This window comes from Papaver somniferum, chromosome 8, assembly GCF_003573695.1.
Source record: "Papaver somniferum cultivar HN1 chromosome 8, ASM357369v1, whole genome shotgun sequence".
NCBI lineage: Eukaryota > Viridiplantae > Streptophyta > Magnoliopsida > Ranunculales > Papaveraceae > Papaver > Papaver somniferum.
The window spans coordinates 129,139,272-129,157,331 of record NC_039365.1 but is presented as its reverse complement, the minus strand read 5'-3'; the positions used below and the strand labels follow the sequence as shown (position 1 = coordinate 129,157,331).

Sequence of the window (18,060 nt, the reverse complement as noted above, 5' to 3'; positions counted from 1 at the left end):
ACCACCTAGGTCTTTAGGAAAATCTATATCCTTCCAACCTTCAGGGAAATATCCTTTTTCATTGTCTTTCTTTCCCCACCAAAATCTCATCTGTAGGCTGTCCATTTTGTCAGTCAACTCCTTTTGCATTGGAAAAACAGCAATACGGTGGCTTGCTAAGCTACCTAGTACAGATTGAATCATTACAGTTCTACCAGGAGGATCAAGGTAAGTAGGAGGATCATCTATCCTCGCACCTCGCTACAAAATGGTAGCAAAAAATTGTGTACAGACGCAAACTCATGCATTCCAACCCAATGATTCGAATTCCGAATCTCCACGGGTTCACCTTGTAATTTGATTTTTATTTTCTAGCCGAACATCAAAATTAAAAGATTCCACCAATTCTCGAGCCATATTTTTCCAGCCACAATAGAGCTCCATTGGATTTATAATTAACTTTCTTTGCCCATATTCAAGAAAGAAGATGCATGAATTACAAATAAGGCTTTATTACAACTTACCACTATATCAAAAAAGAAAAAGGGGATTTTTAATCACACCCAAGGATTTTGCGGAGACAATCTTTTTTGGTGTAACCATCCTCTTGTTCACGCGAAAAGTCAACTAAAGTCAAACTTCAATTCCCTATCTTGTTTTTTGATTTTACGTCTTCTAATCTTTCCCTAGTATTCTGATATGTTCTTCTGCTTTCTCTTTTAATTTTCTTTTTTCCTTTTATTCTCCTTTTTAGAACCCTAATTTCATACTTATCCTCTAGGTTTTTATTTTCAATTGATTTTAGTTTCTCTTCTTTTCATAGTTTTGATTCTTCCTTCTCCTACTTTTATTTGATGTTTGTTTAATCTTTTCATCACGTTTCATTCTCAATTCATTATTTCTATTAACATTTTGTTTCGATCTTCCATTTTATGCAGCCTTAAAGACTGTTTGTCAGCATCAGGGGTTGCAGTGATGTCTCATATCAGCAGTTGGCTCTTGTTTCATTGGTTAAGTGTTTGTTGGATTCTATTCATTGCAGTGGTCCATCATCAATATGATATTATTTGGGTATTAATCTTCATCCTTATCTGGTTTGGTCAGATTGGTTCTAGTAACTATCAATTTCAACTTCCCATATTATATCTTGCAACTTCAATACCTGTTGGTTTATACCCTTATCCATCTTCAATACTCATCAACTGTTTACACATCTCCTTGACACACAACTACTTCAATATATCTTTATATACTTTATCAGTTCACTATTTCTTTTCCACCCTAATTTTTTCCTCTATTTTGTTCGCTATTATCATCATCATCATGTCTGATTACGTAAACAATATTTCCTCTCAGATGGAGGATATAAATTTAAAGGATCAGCCTGCTACTAGAGCTAGAGTTGTTACACATTCTGTTACTGCTCTTTCCCAGGGTATTAAGGATTGGAAAATTTGTCTTGCTGGTAAGCTTTTCGCCCCTGGAATTATGGTTTGGAAGGATGCTGAGAAAGTAGCTAAGTTCATTTGGCATCATCTTTGGCGGGATAATCAGTGGCAAATCATGGTAAGATCTTTAGAACCCAGTATTGTTGCCATACGATTTACTACTGATGACGACAAGGATACTCTTTTGTTTGGAGGAGCATGGAATTTTGATGGATATCTTATAGTTTTCCGTGACTGGCATCCTTCATACCCTTACCAGAAACTCACTTTCAACACCTCTCTTTTTTTGGCTCGAGTTTAAATATCTTCTCCCTGAATTTACCTATCCAAAAATTCTGAAACTTTTTGGTAATATTGTTGGAGAAACTGTTGTAGTTGAACCTGATGGTATAACTCCTACTACTTCTAGTAAATTTAGAGCTTTGGTTATGGTCAGAGTTACAACTCCATTGATTACACGAATTCACGTTATTAATGTTGCAGGAGTATCTCGTTGGGTGAGTTTCTTTTTCGGAAAAAAACCATACAAGCTTTGTCCTAAATGCAAATTTCCTGATCATGACACTAATTTTTGTAATAATCGCAAAACTAGAAGACTTTTTATGGAAACAAAAGTTCGAAACTTTGGTCCTGAAGTTGAACCAGTAGCTCTACCAGAAAGAAATCCTCAGGAGATTGCTAAGTTGTTTCTTGATCACGGTCATCATCGAAGATCCAACTTACACCAGCCTTCTTCTTCACAGCAGTTGGGACCTTATGATGGTATGCATGTATCTTTTTTTACAGCAACTGATTCTCAATCTGACTCTTCTTTAGCGCCAGCAGACAGAGCTGTTCCTCACTCTTCCAAGCTCCTCTCTACTGCCAGTACCTCAGCTTGTAAAACGTTTGTTAGGAACAAAAGAATTCGTTCTGATATTGTATATGTCAATCAAGACAATCATGATTCAACTCAAGCATCCACTAGTCAGCAACAAGACCAAAATCAAGGTAATTTTCCTACTGGGGGTATTAGTTTTGATGAAGATAATACTAAACTTAACATTGAGCCAACTGTTTGGGACATTGCAGCTGGAACTATAGTTTTTAATCATCCCCTGATATTGTCCAGCAGGTATATTATTTCTCATATTCTACTTTTCACTCAACTTTCGGTCTTGCTTTATTTTATTTCCACTTTTTGTTCTGTTTTTGGTTTATTTTCGCTATGAAAATTCTTTCTTGGAACTGTCAGGGTTTTGGAAATCCTTCTACTAGAGATTATCTAAATTATTGTATTAGAAATTGTTATCCTGATATCTTCTTTTTGTCAGAAACTAAAACCGTAGACTCAAAAATGCACTTTTACTTACAACAATATAACTATCCTAATTTCTGTTACGCTCCTCCAGTGGGTTTTTCTGGTGGTATTTCCTTGTCCTGGAAAAATGGTGTGGACCTAGAAATCATGCATACATCTAGACATAATTTCCATGCTATCATTCATACTCTTTCACATGAATCAGATTTTCTTTTGAGTTGTATGTATGGTTCTAACAATCCTCTTGAGTATCAAGAACAATGGCAGTACATGCTTGATATGCAACCTTTTATGGATTTACCCTGGATATTATTGGGAGATTTGAACTTTACAATGTCAGACTCTGAGACACAAAGTTCGTCTCAGCATCCTCATCAACATTCTAGGATGGTCAGACCTATTATTCAACAATTAGGTCTTATAGATTTGGGCTTTTCGGGGTCTTCTACAACTTTGTCTAATCACAGAACTGGAAAAGATTATACAGCTGTTAAACTTGATCGAGCACTGGTAAATGTTTTGTGGCTCAACTGTTATTCTACGGCTCATCTCACGCATATTCCGCCTGTAGCCTCAGATTACTCTCCCATCATTTTGGCTACATCAACAGGTATGGAAAAAAAACAGTTCCCTTTTAGACTTCAAAGATACTGGTTTTCAATTGCATCTTGTTCTGATATAATTAATACAAGTTGGTCTCACCAAGTTTCGAGTTCTCTTTTTTATCAACTATCTTCCAAACTAGATTATACCAAACATCAACTTCAACTATGGAAGAAAGTCACTTTTGGTAACATAGAAACCCAAATTAAAACCATTCAGCACCATCTTCAACAATGCTACAATATGAATATACCCACTTCTGATCCTGTAGTTGTTGATTTTACTAATTCTCTTCAGCAGTGGTTGTCTATTCAAAAATATTTTTATATGCAAAAATATGGTACTCACTCTTATGATGCAGATAAAAACACCTCTTACTTTCACACCAAAGCCAACTTTAACAAGAAAAGAAGTCACATTTTTGCTATTCAATATTCTTTAGGAATTTGGCATGATTCAAGATCTGAGATTGAAAACACTTTGCTCACTCATTTTTCGGCTATCTCAAAATCGACTAATCCGCCTTCAGATTCTTCTATTTTGTCAGAATTTCAGAGTTTCATTTCATATGAATAAAACAATTTGATTTTGCAGCTTCCCTCAGAACAAGAGATCAAAGAGGTGGTGTTTCAAATTAAACCGTGGTCTTCACCTGGGAAAGATGGATTTCAGGATGCCTTCTATCAAAAATGTTGGTCTACAGTTGGAACCGAGGTAACTTCTATGGTCCAACACTTTTTTAAACATAAATATATCCTTAAATCCATAAATCATACATATCAAGTCCTAATACCCAAAACCTTACATCCTCAGACTCCAAATGACTATAGACCGATTAGTCTTTGTAACGTCAGTTACAAGATTATTTCAAAAATTTTATCAAATAGACTTAAGCCTTTTTTATCAAAGCTCATTGCTTCAACTCAGTCTGCTTATGTCCCTGGTAGACACATCCAAAATAACATCATCATAGCACATGAGTTACTTCACTCAATGAAACGAAAAAGAAAGGGTAAAGTCTCTTATATTGGTCTAATATTGGACATGTCAAAGGCTTTTGATCGCCTTGAGTGGTATTTTTTGTTTGATATTCTTCGTCGACTTGGTTTCCATCCTGACTGGATTCATCTTGTTCAGCAATGTATATCCACCACATAAATTTCTCTTCTTATTAATGGAAGTCCTACGGCCTCTTTCTCTCCTACTAGAGGAATTCGACAAGGTGATCCGTTATCACCTTATCTTTTCTTCTTAGTAATGGAAGCTTTTTCAAGGATAATCCAACATCAACTACTTACAGGTCAGCTGAAAGGATTCAAAGTAGCTAAAAATAGTCCTGAAATCAGTCATTTATTTTTTGCAGATGATTGTCTGTTGTTTTTAGAAGCTTATCCTCATCATCTTCGACAGCTTCAGCATATTCTTCAACAACTCAGTACTGCTTCAGGTCAGGTTATAAATTTGCAGAAATCAGCTATATTTTTTAGCACTAATGTTACTCCTTCTACCAGAAATAGAATTGCAAATATCATGCAAATGAAGATTATGGGTTTGGGTGAGAAATATTTGGGTATTCCCTTGTTGCTGCATAGATCAAAAAAAGAAAAAAAATCGGCCAATTTTGGATAATATGAATATCAGACTGCAGAGTTGGGAAAGTAAATTGATTAATCAAGCTGGTAAAACTACACAACTAAATTCAGTTCTAAGCACAATGGGTATGTATCATATGCAGGTCCTCAAGTTACCAGATACCACAATTCAGCAAATGGATCAAATTCAAAGGAATTACTGGTGGGGTAAAAAGAAGCATTTCATTGGATGGTATAAGGTACGTTTGCCGAAACGCCATGGAGGTTTAGGTCTAAAGCATTTGTCTCATTATAATTCTGTTTTTCTCATGGGATATGATACATTCTTATACAAAATTATGGGTCCAACTCCTTAACAATAAATATTTCCCTTTATATGATTTGAAGCATGAGCCACCTCCTCCTTGTGAAAACACTAGTTGGATATGGCAAAGTATTCTACATGGGTTGCAGATTATATATAGATTTGGTAAATGGAAAATAGGTAATGGCACTACTGTTAATATTTGGAAACATAATTGGATACCATGTGAACAAGAACCTTTATACAAATGGAATGATCTAAACATAAATGAACTTCAATGGGTTTCTGATCTTATACATTTTAAGACACGAGAATGGAATGTTACACTTTTGAGAAATTGTTCTCTCCTCAACAGGTAGATTCTATTTTAACTATTCCTCTGATGTTACATACTCAAGACACTCTCATCTGGCCACTTATATCAACTGGAATTTTCACAGTAGAGTCAACTTATAATCATCTTTGTGAAATTGATTTGCATGACACCAATTTATCCTCCTTCAGTACAACTTTCTGGTTGAAGTTCTGGAAGCTCAAGATACCTTATAAGATGCTGATTTTTTTGTGGAAAATAATTCATGATGCTCTTCCTGTTAGAAGCAACTTGAGGCATGTTCCTGACATAACTGATTTCTCTTGCCCACTTTGCAATACAGGCCACATAGAAGATATCAATCATCTCTTTTTTACCTGCCCTTTTGCTACTGCCATTTGGAAAGCTTCTCTTCCTCAGCATTTTCATCTTCTACAACAGTATAATACTCTTTCTGATTGGATTTATACTTGGTCCTCTACTAATGTTGTGCTCAATTTTGATTCAGATTCTCCTTCTATACATGGAATTCTTGCAACTGTGGCATATATGGAGATATAGATGTCAAGTTATCTTTCAGCAGGCACTGATTAATATAAACTCTGTTTTACTTCCTCTGTTCAAGAATCTTACTAATATTGCTTCATCATTAGTGTCTCATCAGCATGTTTGCCAACCTAGACAGATTGTAGGACATTCACATCATTGGAACCCTCCTCCACCAGACACTTTAAAAATGAATGTTGATGCTTCATATCATAAAAGTTTTTATCTATCGGGTATCGATGTGATAGTTAGAACTTCTGCAGGACAACATGTTGTTTCCAGAGGAGTACTTAAAAAAGTAGCAAATGCTTTTCAAGCCGAAACATGGGCTAAAGCTAAAGACTGGGATGCTGTTATCTTTGAGTCTGATAATAAGAGTTTGATGTTGTATATGAATAATGGTTTTCCTTTACCTCCCTGGGAATCTTCTACCATTTTATCTTTGTGTGTTGATCTTTGTAAAATACACCAGAACGGGAAGTGTGTCTATGTACCTAAAATGTGTAATAAAACCGCAGACTGTCTGGCCAAATCAGTCCGCAAGTGTTTTAATGTAGGAGAGTGGTGGAATATACCACCTGCTGAAATCTATAATCTTTGGCCAAAGATGTCTCTATTACATAATGTATAATATTTCTTCTTTTGGTAAAAAAAAAAAAGAAAAAAGAAAAAGGGGGACTTCATAGAGTTGGATGAGGACCAGTACTACTGGATCCAGTATGAATAATATTTTTTGCCTGAACAGAAATGGTAGGTACAGGTAGCCAGCGAACAACCAACCCATGTACAATTAGGGAATTGCGCTTGTTAAAAAAACATTGACTACCAAATATCGAGCAACATTTTCTTCAATACAGAGACAAGAAAGTTACAGTGGTACCTGAAAACTAAAACCAGTGTTTCTACCTACCAAGAAAAAAAACAGGCAACTAGAGCACTAACCAGCAAAAACTATGCAGTAAGCTATCAAGAGTTTCAGGCAAAATCCTCTCTTAATCTTCGGGCTGTGCCTACTTCTGATACTAAAAATTACAAGGAATCACGGACCACACAAACTAAAAACCCATATACGTGTTGCGGTTTTTTCTTCAACATAACTAGTAGTAGCCACGTCCAGACATTGCCTGACCTCGGCCCCTTCCTCCTACGTAGCCACCATTCCCTGTTCCATGATAGTAACCTCGTGAACGTCCACCTCGTGGTGGACCTCGACCACCCCAGCCACCACGATGCCTCCGAAAATTTCCAAAAGTCTGGATTGAGGAGAGGATTTCATGAACCAAACCTTTCAGATAATAAAATAGTACTAGAAAGTAATACCACGAGTTTACCTCGGTGTCTATTTTCACCTGTTCAGAGAACTTGGTCCTTCCATTTCTCCGTTCTTGATCAAGTGCATTACTCGAAAGAGAGTCAAAGAAGTCATCCTTCACGTAAACAGGCTAGAAACAGAATACAGAGTACTTCAGTAAAAATCACATACTGTGTAGTAAAGGTAATTAACGAGGATTTGCTAACGACGCTCCACTTCAATGTGGAAAACTAACCTTTCCATCTGTTTTCGATGACTCGGTAACATCTTCATCTTGAGGATAATCCTCATCCTCTTCATTCTCACCCGCTTCTTTGTCCTTCGACTGAGCTATTTTACCAAGATGACCCCATACTTCATCTTTGTTGAATTTCTCATTCATAGCCGTGAAATCAAAGTCCTCTGTGAATTTAGTTGGAGCACCTAAAATCTGTAATGCCAAAGATTACCCGTGAAATCAAGGTCTTACTTTATCAGACTACCCGTGAATTGCACATACATTTTCACAGCGGCACCAGGTTAGATATGCGTGACTCCTATCCAGGTTAGAAATGGGAAACACCCATCTTCATCTTGTGAATTTTACATACATTTTTACAGCAACACCAGGTTAGAAATGGATGTTTCCTATCCATCACAGGTTTTCGTTTGCTCAAGAGCATAACATTGTTGTGCTAGGAAGGAGCAAAAATATTGAACTACTGAAATAATCTGACAGCAAAAGGAGAAGGAAGACTTACTCCATTTCTTCTTCCTCTTCCACGCCCCCTGTAATTGTAACTGTTATAGCTGTGATGGTTGTGATAATTGTGATACTGAGCTGCATTCCGCTAGGAAAGAACAAAAAGAGAAAGATCAGGCCCAACGGGATATACAGTGAACGGTACAACTGCAAGTGGTTGCAATAGATCAAATCCATATTGAGTTATACTTTAATTAGTATTTATATTATGCTTATTTATGTATTTTGAATGACAATTATCGCAGCAAAAAATTATTGCACAAAAGATGAGCCTTCAAATATCCCAAATTTGAAAATGGATATGAATACTCTATTAAAACTAATCCGAATCGCCATTTCACCACTCTAATAGTGTCCTGCTAATGGATCAGATATAAACTACCAGCGCACGTATGAGAAAACAAAGGAGATGGATCAAAGAAACCACATATTACCAGCTAAGTATAGACATGAATATCTTCTCAAGGGGATAGAACATAAACCAAGTGACCAACCAAACCCAAGCAGTTGAATAGAGGCAATACAAATTAAGGAAAAAAACCTGTTAAAACGTGAAAAGCATAATAGAGGAACACCATGTGATATACTTGGTAGTTCTACCTTCAATAAAGGCATCATAACTTCTACTGAGACTGTGAAAATGATTCACTGCCAACTAATAAACTAATAGTATATTAACACAGTCAGTTGTTGTAAAATAAATATCAGCGGGGATATTACAATAGAAGAAGGCATCCCGTGGCGAAGACAGACAATGCATGACCATATAGTTGAAACTTCCATAAGAGATAACTGTCAGCCTCTCATTTAGAAACTAGTTGGGAATGTATTAAAAAGAAAGTACGAAATTCAAAAAATATCTGAAATAGCTAACTAAATTTGAAACTCCAAACTCGAATGGGGGTTATGGCTAAACACTATCAAATCATCACCAATGGAGAAGGAGAAAGTATATCCTTCTCAGTGGTGGGTGAGGACTATCTCATGTTAACTAACACATTCAGAAACAGTAAAAAACTATCTTCCTTATAGAGACACTACAACTTTTCAAAACATCTGCCTATAGCAATTGTTAGAAAGATCATCAAGGTTCATCAAGTTACAAGGAAACAGACACATTTCCCCAAGTATGTTAAGTTACACCACTGCCTAATTATGCCATTGTCAAATAGTTATCAACATGGAACTTCCCCTGTTACCTATAACGAAATTACCAAATATTTATCATATATAAAGCCGTAAAAAATCATATTGATCCAAATTCAGGTTAGAAACAACAATACCCTTTGTTCAGGTGGCGAAGGTAGTGGCAATATTGGTGGCTGAGTTTCAGCTGGAGCTCGAGGTGGCTCTGGTGGTGATGTTTGCACCACTTCTACATCTTTATGAGCAAGTTCTGAAGACATCGATGAGGAAAATGCAGTGGGTCCAGATTTCAGTATCTGACTTGGTGTTACCAGGGAAGGAACTGGTGCTTCAACACGAGTTAAATTTGATGCCCCGGGATTGACCAATTGGGGCATTTTTTGATCTGCTGCAGCATACCCAGTCACATTCTTAGGTTTCTCAGAGGTCGGAGCTCCGTTTCCAATTGTATCAAAAATGTTATTTGGTGGAGGAGAGACAAATGAATTGCTGGCACTTATTGGTGCTGGCGGATAACCAGAAACAGGGGCCTTATCTGGTATAAGATTTGATGTGGTGTCAGGTCCTAATGCAGCAGAATGGACTGTAGAGAAAGTCAAAGGCAAAGTAGAGGATAGGGTAGTGGAGGTTAAAGGTTGTGAATGATTACTACTAGATTGTAGAAGGGGAGAACCTATATCTGGTAAACTTGAAACCGGCAAGTTTGTAGATCCCGATAGCAAAGATGAATTGATGTTAGGGTATTGCATAGGTTGCTGCATGGAGGAAGGCATTGACAAACCAGTTGGCGGTCGAAGCATAGGTTGCTGCATGGAGGGAGGCATTGACAAGCCAGTTGGCGGAGGATAGTAACCTTGCCAGTACATTGGCATAGCAAGTCCACTACCATTCACATTTGGAGGCAGAGGTGATGACCCCCAAGGACCTATGCTTCCACCAGATTGATGTAAAGGCATACCGCCTTGGAATGATGAACCCGCAGGAGGTCCCATTTGAGAAGTCTGAGAACTATGATCTGATACAGGGCCACTAACAGGAGAAGGAAAACTTGTAGGTACGGCTGGTGGGTGAGAGTAGTGAGACTGCATACAGAAATAAGATTAAATATTTAACAAGTTCCTGGAGGCCAAAATTCGAAGTTAACTAAAGATGTAATATGGATCCAATACCTGTATAATAGCTGGATCATGATCAATGGGTGGCGTCGCAGGAACAGGGGAAGACTTAACCTGTAAATCCTGTATCCACATGTAAAACAGTAACGATCAGGATAAGAAATCCAAACCAACGAATTTTTATTAAAGACGAAAAGCGGTAAAGGGTTAACTCAAAAATTACTCAAAAGCTACCGTTGCTGCATGAATGTGTTGCACAGATTTTATCAGCTTCTCGAGGATGGCCTAAGGTAACAACACCTCATCCTATATGACTGGTCTTTTTTTCCCTTCTAAAAATGGCGTTTAAGAAGTTGAAATGACGCAGACACCTTAGGTGGTGGTGTTAGGCGTCTGAATCCAATTTATTAAAATTTTAATTGTGTGAATAGTCTTAGTCTTATGCTTCACCTCTTAATTTAGTCAGACCTTACAAGTCAGATTCAACAAACAAAAAATACACAGAAGTTATTATGCAAGGGAAGGTCTAACTTGGTGTAAAATATATAAAGATGCCTATTCCAGAATTCCGAAGCTTGAAATTGTGGTACAACAGAGGTTTATAATCACAAATATATTTAAGATGCTTAACACGAGCAAGCTCTTGCTAGGCACTGTTCCAGAGACATCATGCTTAAACTTGTCATGGTGTCCAGTAACATTACCAAGATTATTCATAATCTCAAGACATAAGATATTGAGGGTTTTTAACTTGCAAGTATTGCACGATTAGGGTATGGGTGTCCAGACTTCAATAGTCCAGCTGTTCAACAAGACCTCAACAGGGGAGGACAAAGGGTGTGGAGAATTCTAATGCATATTAACTCGCACTATTTCTTGTTTGTAAATTTTGTTTTGGCTTTTCATATTTATTTCAATAATCAAAATTACGAATTTTGCACCTAGAACCCACACAAAAATGACAGCCTTGCTATACATGGTGTTAGTGTAATGTGTGTATTTACCTTGATGTCACTTCCACGGAAGAGAATATACTCATAAATCTTGTCATTAGGAGGAATTTGTGGCCCATCCTTCTTTCGTCCTTCTGTTCCAAATGATCTTACTGCCACAATGAAACGAAATATAGAGTTGAGTTGATCACAGGATATTTGTTGACATAGTGTTTTGAACCCCAAAAGTTCTATCTGCCTAACCATATCCATTATAACTGTTTTCCATTTCTTTCAAATAATAATAACAACTTTTTTTTTATAAAACTATCTTTCTTGACAAATTAGGAATAAAAATCTATCCAAATTGACATTCAATACTGTATATAGAAATTAATTTATTAGGTTTTATAATCCTCATGAAACCCTAATACACACCGTACCACACATAAACAAGAAGTCAAATTACAGAAAATACCCAATTCCCTATCTTTGACGGTGATCAAATCCCAATCTCTACTTCAGAAACCAAACTAAACGAACGAACTTAGATTCAAAAAAAAAAATCGAAAACCTAAACAAGAAAACGAAGCAAAGAAAACTCAGTATGAAGGAAAGAAGAGTTAGATGGTACCATTTCTCAAACCAATACTAGACTCTTCAGTATTGATGTCGTAAAGAACTCCTTCGTAACGAATTTCATACTTAGATGCTAAACTAATTAAACTTCCGATGTAAGAACCGGCTGATCCACCACCACTACCAGATCTATTAGCCTCTGCGGCCATTATTTCTCTGTTAGATTCACAGTTTTCTGCTTCAACTTTAAAGAGAGGGGAGAAGAAGAAAAGAAGAGAGAGATAAAGGAGACGAAGAAGACCCTAATTTGGTGAGTGTTTTCTTTTCTTTCCACTGCGGTTTGAAAAACAAAAAGATAATTCGAGGGTGAGGGTTTCGGCTTCTTTTAAGACTAAAGAGGTGATTGTACCTCGCAGAGTTTTCCTCCATTTATAGTGTATCACCACACCGGACCCACACAGTCACGACTCGTATGGGGTGCACTCTATTTTTGGTTCTTTTTCGGAAAAAAATTTCGTTCTTTTTCCCCTTCCGCTGTTTATATTTCTGGAAACATTCTTTTTCTGTTCATAACTATACTGCTGGTGTTTCTTACGCCATATTTGTATAAATAGGATGGATGATCATGTTTTAAGAATTAAGATAGAATTTAGACTGCGACATTCTGTCCAACTTATTACTTATGCTTTTTGTTGATCAAAATTTCCTCTGGCCCAAAAAATTGAACAGTCATGACATGAAAATTCAAAAATAAATCTCAACTTCATGTTTGATTCATCAGGTTGCCATTTGAACTGGCGCATCAATAGGACCATCTATAAATGATTTTTAGGAGTGTACAAAATTTCTCAACAGGGCTAAGCAGGGAAGAATACAGAACACCTTCTATTGGTCTTCCCGTAATAATGAACATAATAATACAGCGGGATGGAGACAAATCGCAACATGTTATGTTGCAACCTCTAAACTGAATGAACACGCCATGTTTCTGGTACATGAGCTAAACTGTAAGACGATTAGCACTTCAGATCTTCTTCAACCTTTAAAGCATGTATACCTTCGGAGATAATATATGAGCCTTGTCAGCAAATACCAAAAAGAAAACAAAAAACGGAAATAGATAGGAATGACTCTGATCCTAGGCAGTTGGAGAAGTATTTCAAAATCCATTTAAGATACTCCATCTCTCTCTCTCTCTTCCAAATGTCCATTGGAGAATGACAAACTCTCTGGAATCTTGACAATTAAGTGACCTTCTTTCTCTTTGTTGATGATGGAGACGTGAAAAGTTTTCTGATTGAAGTAATGGGATCATCTAGCTGTACAAATTGATGCAATGCAATATTGTCAAATAGCAACATCTAGCAAATATAGTGGATTCAATTAGCACGTTCATAGACGTTTATCATACCTCTAACATAGGTGTAGATGGAGGAGAGCTTGTGATTGTAAGATGGGAAGGGTTTTTCTCATGATCTAAAGCCTTGAGTGTTTGTTGCCACCCAGGTGCAACATTACCAGTTGATATAATCCAGGGGCAAAAATGCCTATGCTGTTTGATTGGATCGAACTCCACGGCGTGGTCTAGTTGAGCTTCCTCTACTTCTTTCCCTGCAACAACAGAAGGACATGTAGGAAAATCCGTAAAGACAGTTCAAACATAAGAGACCAAAACGAATATAAACTTAAAGAGGCTTTCTTAGTCCAACGCAACATGCACATACAACAGAATAAAATTAATTTGATACTGCAACGGTGTTTGTCTCTTTCCTAAGGATCTATATCAAACAGTTTCTAATTTTACTGGTTCTGATCTGCATGATATATATGAATTGAACGTGACAGGTCTCAATGCTTTTACTTCTTCGTTATGCCAATTTAAATTTTAAAAGAGATCAGTATTATGTTAAACAAGTTGAATGTGCAACTTTGGTATATAACTTAAAATGACTCTTAATCAAACCGTCACAGCTAAGCTAGCTCTTAGATAGAATTAAACTAGGGTATGATGAATTGCCAATGCACTAAAACGCAGAAAAATGTTGACAGAATCATGACGTCCAGATAAGGAGCTCAACCAAGACGATATATTCTTCACCTTTATATAAAATACAAGAGAAAGAAGCGAACATCATAAGATCCATCATATGACTTACCTGAGCAATGAGCTGAGGGTGTAGTGATTTGCATTTCCAGAGATTTCTGGACATTGGCTCCTTCATCAACTATTTTTGAATCCTTTTTTCCAGCACTATCTGCATTTGCATCCACAGAAGACGTAACATTATTTCCAGCTTCACAAACTAACAAACTAATATCAGAGCCAATACCAAGGCAGTCTCTTTCTTGAGTATCACTGTTAATTTCATTCCTGTGAGGATCGACTTCGTTAAATTCACTATTCAAACGTGATTGCACATCACTGCCGAACTCGGTTGTTTTGCGCTTATCTGACCTAACGTCAGTCTGAGCAATTTGCACACAAGGAGTATTGTATGTGTGATCTTTCTCCTGAATTGAGTTGGTGTTATCCAAAGCACATGATGTGCGGTCTCTAACATCAGACTTAGACGAGACGGATCTAAAATGCCGGCTCATGACAGGAAGAGAAACTGTTGCTCTGTAATTCTGTTTGGCTGGTGAAGGACCTCCAGCTATCGACAAATTCAAACTCAAAGGTTTTTCCTTAAGTGACGCAACAGTGCTCATGATTCCGTTAGAAGCAACATGGGCTTCTTCTCTTGGCCCACCAACCCCTGAAGTGTTCCCAATCAAAGAATAGTTTCCAGGGTCTTCCCGACCATTGACTTCAGAAGATCCAATTAACCTAAACATTTCCAAAGGCCGTCGAATTGTGGAAAAAGCCCAAAGCCCAACACTAGCCCCACAAAGCCTACAGTCCAAAACAGAAGATGCTGGATCAGATTGTAATTCACTAAGAGATTGTCGTTCCTCATCAATATCCGTCTCATCACCACCAGTTGTCGAGCTCATAATTACGCTGTTTCTTTTTTGATTTAGAACCTGTAATGAGGACTCCTCGGGACGGATATTTGCTGAAGATTGAGTGGGGACATCGCAGTCAACCGCATATGGTAGTGTACGAATTTCCCATCCACATAAAGCAATGAGTTTTAAAGCCTGCAATTCCAGCTTCCAGTTAGCAATTTCTGGAAAGTTTATAAATTCTTAGCTTAGCAGCATAAACACCAAAGGCGAAGGGAAAAAAAAAACGAGGAACGGCCATTTAGACATACTAATCGTAGTTGTATAAGAAGCTTAGAAGCATGGACACACAGTGCAAGGCATAACAAACCTGGTAATACAAGTTTGAATCAAGTCTTCCATCTACACTACCAAAGTAGGTAACTGCAGAAGCTTCTCCAAGACCAATTTCTAGAGTTGATGTTTCTTCCAGAAAACTCTCCAGTTGAAGGCTCCTCATGTAATCGATTGCTGAAGAAGAAACCTTGGGTAGAGCTGATAGTTGCAATAGTGCAGAGGAGCGTTCTTTGTAGCTATGAGCTAAAGCTGGGGGGGTAGTTGGCGGGAACTGTGCTAATCTCTCTTCGCACGCATTATCAATCCAAGGGCACAGTAATTTGTGTCCACTATCGAGCTTTAAGCTGAACACAGCTGCTGCTTTCTCAACTGAGGCAAGGAAAATAATAATTTTATAATGTCAAAACATCCACACCATTTATATCTAAAATATCTGCAAAATTTACTCCATAGCATTGTGTACTGAAGTAAAAATTCCAAATGGACTAGCACCAAGCCTTACTCTGTTGCCTTGACCAGGATGAAGGGGTGGAGAAAAGGAGACGTGATCCACAAGCCTCGCAAGCTATTATGTCCATCTCCACATTGATCCAGCCTCTCAGTGCACAATTTATGGCACTTACTGCCTGAGTACGGAAAAGGAAATATCATGAGTTTTTGCATAAAGAAGTTGAATCAGTTTACAAGTGAAAAGATTTGAAACAAAAAAATAATTTGGTGACGGAAGGGTGGAGGGATGACTACAGAAGTCTTCTTAAAGCAGATTTTATGATCCTTTAGATGAAGGAAACTAGACCCACAAGAACTCGTGAGGTTACAAAAACGACCAGTTTAGTAAAAAATGCCAGGACAATAAAAATCAGAACAGGCAGCATATCAGAACTTCCATCATTTTCTGGTATCTTATCAACTGAAACTGGTCAGCTGAGAAGCATGGCACTAAGTTATTACAAACTTCTTTCTCGATGAAAAATAAAAACTACAATAAAAACATTCTGCTTGAGTTTCTACTATATATGTATTCTTTGATAATTATAAGAAAATGGACAGGATTCTCCTTTTTAATATCTACCTAGTCTCTTGATTAACTAAAATTATAGCAGACTATTACCCGTATATACCTACTAGGCTATTACACATGAGTTATTGCGTATGAAATGCCCATGAAAAAACTCAGATAACAGCAATAGACTAACATCCGCAAAAGCAAAATTGGATATAATGTACGCCTGGACATGAAATGGGGACTTTGAGGTACGTGCCAAGAAAGACAAGAACAAACCATGAAAACGCCAGTAAAAAAGACTAAACCTAACATGAGAAACTCAGGAAAGACACTCATAGAACAACTAGGCATAAGAGAAATGGTTTGAATCTAGCGAAAGAAGAAGATTTTCCAAACCTTAGGTTTTCCAAACCAGGTCATTGACTTGAATGTCGCTAATCTTCTCAAAAGATCACTTCTATCCCATGGTCTACATAACGGAGCTTCTGAAGACAATGACGACCCACACAGAATAGCAGGACGCTTAAATCTTCCCACTGAAAGAACACCCCCAGTTGAATTACTTGATTCAGATGATTCATTTGTAGAATCCCCTCTTTTTCTCTTGGAAGTTTCTTTCCCAGAAACACTATCAATAGAACAACTAAGGTTATGAATAACATTTTAAATCTTTTTCAAATATCACGTCAAATTCAAAATAAACTATAAAATTGTATTCGTTGAGCAAAATTAGCGGCATATATAAGTTCAGACCCAAGAATCTCTAATATGGTAATGAAAATCTAAAAGAACAAGAAGAACAAGAAACCCTAACAGAGATAAACTACATAACTTTGAGAAAAGCTAATAATTGAAAGGTAAGGAAAAGAACCTTGTGATGGATTTTGATTTAGGAGTTCGAAAGATGTTGTCCATGATTGACTGAATCCTTTTCTCTGATTCTTCTTCTGTTACCATGATTTTGATAAATTGTAAAGAAATATAATCGAATTTTGATCAATCGAACTCGTAGTAAACTTTCCAGCACAAGCTCCGTCACCACTAAAATCAGCTCAGTAAAGCATTCATCAGCGGAGATTTTTAAACGAAGTAAAATTGATGATGTTCTGAACGTAGAGAGACTACTGGTAGCTTTAGGGGCTTTTCTTTTTCGCACTCTTTTTAGGGCAAATCCTGCATTAGTAAGATTTTCTTTTGCCAAGCCACATTGAATTTATTTTTTTCAATAAACAAGCCACACAGATGACAACCCGTAAAACCAAATACACTGCGCTAGTATGATTTTCTTTTGAAGGCTAATATCAAAAACCCGTTATCTCAAATATAATGACCAAACAACTCTTATTTAATTAATTTTAGTTTAATTTAATTAGATAATAATTAAATTAAGAAGATGAATTTTGTTATATTTTTGGTGGGAAGAAAAACTAAAAAGAAGAGAAAAAAAGAAAAAATTTGGAGATTTTTTTCAAAACCTAGATTTTTTGATTCACTCAACCAAAATGGATGAAACAAGTTACCAATTTGAGGTGGGTGAATCTTAATGGCAACTGCAAGATGAAACTTAGCTTATATGAAGACAACTCTCTTTATTGATATTTAGAAAACGGTCCGCGAGTTATAACCCCAAAGGTATCACTATCCATATACAAAAACTCCAACAAAACAAATTGTTCACAAAAACCCCATTTAATATAAACTGCTTATATTACCCTTCTAGTTTAAATCACCCCAACAAAAACAAAAATCAACCACACTTTAATTCTTATTATATTGTCACCCCCAACAAGAAATAAACAACCACCAATAAGCACCGCCACCGCCTCCGACTACCACCTCCGCCGCCACCACCGACCACCAC

The 18,060-nt window shown here is 37.0% G+C and overlaps 2 protein-coding genes across 3 annotated transcripts; both read right to left on the bottom strand.

Annotated features, from left to right (window-relative positions):
- Positions 1 to 6,773: 6,773 nt before the first annotated feature.
- Positions 6,774 to 12,296, bottom strand: LOC113303022 (protein decapping 5-like). 2 transcript variants are annotated; one of them, XM_026552007.1, is made up of 8 exons: positions 11,967 to 12,296; positions 11,405 to 11,505; positions 10,455 to 10,523; positions 9,423 to 10,367; positions 8,138 to 8,227; positions 7,633 to 7,827; positions 7,417 to 7,527; positions 6,774 to 7,338 (listed from the first exon to the last, which is right to left on the bottom strand). In XM_026552007.1, exons 1-8 carry the CDS (start codon positions 12,118 to 12,120, stop codon positions 7,183 to 7,185), a joined length of 1,821 nt encoding a protein of 606 aa, XP_026407792.1. In that variant the 5' UTR covers positions 12,121 to 12,296; the 3' UTR covers positions 6,774 to 7,182. The 2 variants fall into 2 exon arrangements, with proteins under 2 accessions (XP_026407792.1, XP_026407793.1); XM_026552008.1 differs by having other exon boundaries at positions 7,435 to 7,527.
- Positions 12,297 to 12,839: 543 nt separating this feature from the next.
- Positions 12,840 to 17,440, bottom strand: LOC113303021. Its single transcript, XM_026552006.1, has 7 exons — positions 17,071 to 17,440; positions 16,596 to 16,827; positions 15,696 to 15,819; positions 15,228 to 15,562; positions 14,068 to 15,052; positions 13,323 to 13,522; positions 12,840 to 13,230 (listed from the first exon to the last, which is right to left on the bottom strand). Exons 1-7 carry the CDS (start codon positions 17,154 to 17,156, stop codon positions 13,156 to 13,158), a joined length of 2,037 nt encoding a protein of 678 aa, XP_026407791.1. The 5' UTR covers positions 17,157 to 17,440; the 3' UTR covers positions 12,840 to 13,155.
- Positions 17,441 to 18,060: the final 620 nt, after the last annotated feature.

What these genes read in the sequence shown, in the direction of transcription:
- LOC113303021 (XM_026552006.1), bottom strand. Translation starts at nt 17,156, where the DNA reads ATGGTAACAGAAGAAGAATCAGAGAAAAGGATTCAGTCAATCATGGAC. An exon ending in CCTGGTTTGGAAAACCTAAG is followed by an intron (nt 15,820 to 16,595) that starts GTTTGGAAAATC and finishes TTCCGTACTCAG; the next exon opens with GCAGTAAGTGCCATAAATTG. An exon ending in ATTCAAACTTGTATTACCAG is followed by an intron (nt 15,053 to 15,227) that starts GTTTGTTATGCC and finishes CTGGAATTGCAG; the next exon opens with GCTTTAAAACTCATTGCTTT.
- LOC113303022 (XM_026552007.1), bottom strand. Translation starts at nt 12,120, where the DNA reads ATGGCCGCAGAGGCTAATAGATCTGGTAGTGGTGGTGGATCAGCCGGT. An exon ending in TAGTATTGGTTTGAGAAATG is followed by an intron (nt 11,506 to 11,966) that starts GTACCATCTAAC and finishes TCATTGTGGCAG; the next exon opens with TAAGATCATTTGGAACAGAA. An exon ending in CTTCGCCACCTGAACAAAGG is followed by an intron (nt 8,228 to 9,422) that starts GTATTGTTGTTT and finishes GTTCTTTCCTAG; the next exon opens with CGGAATGCAGCTCAGTATCA.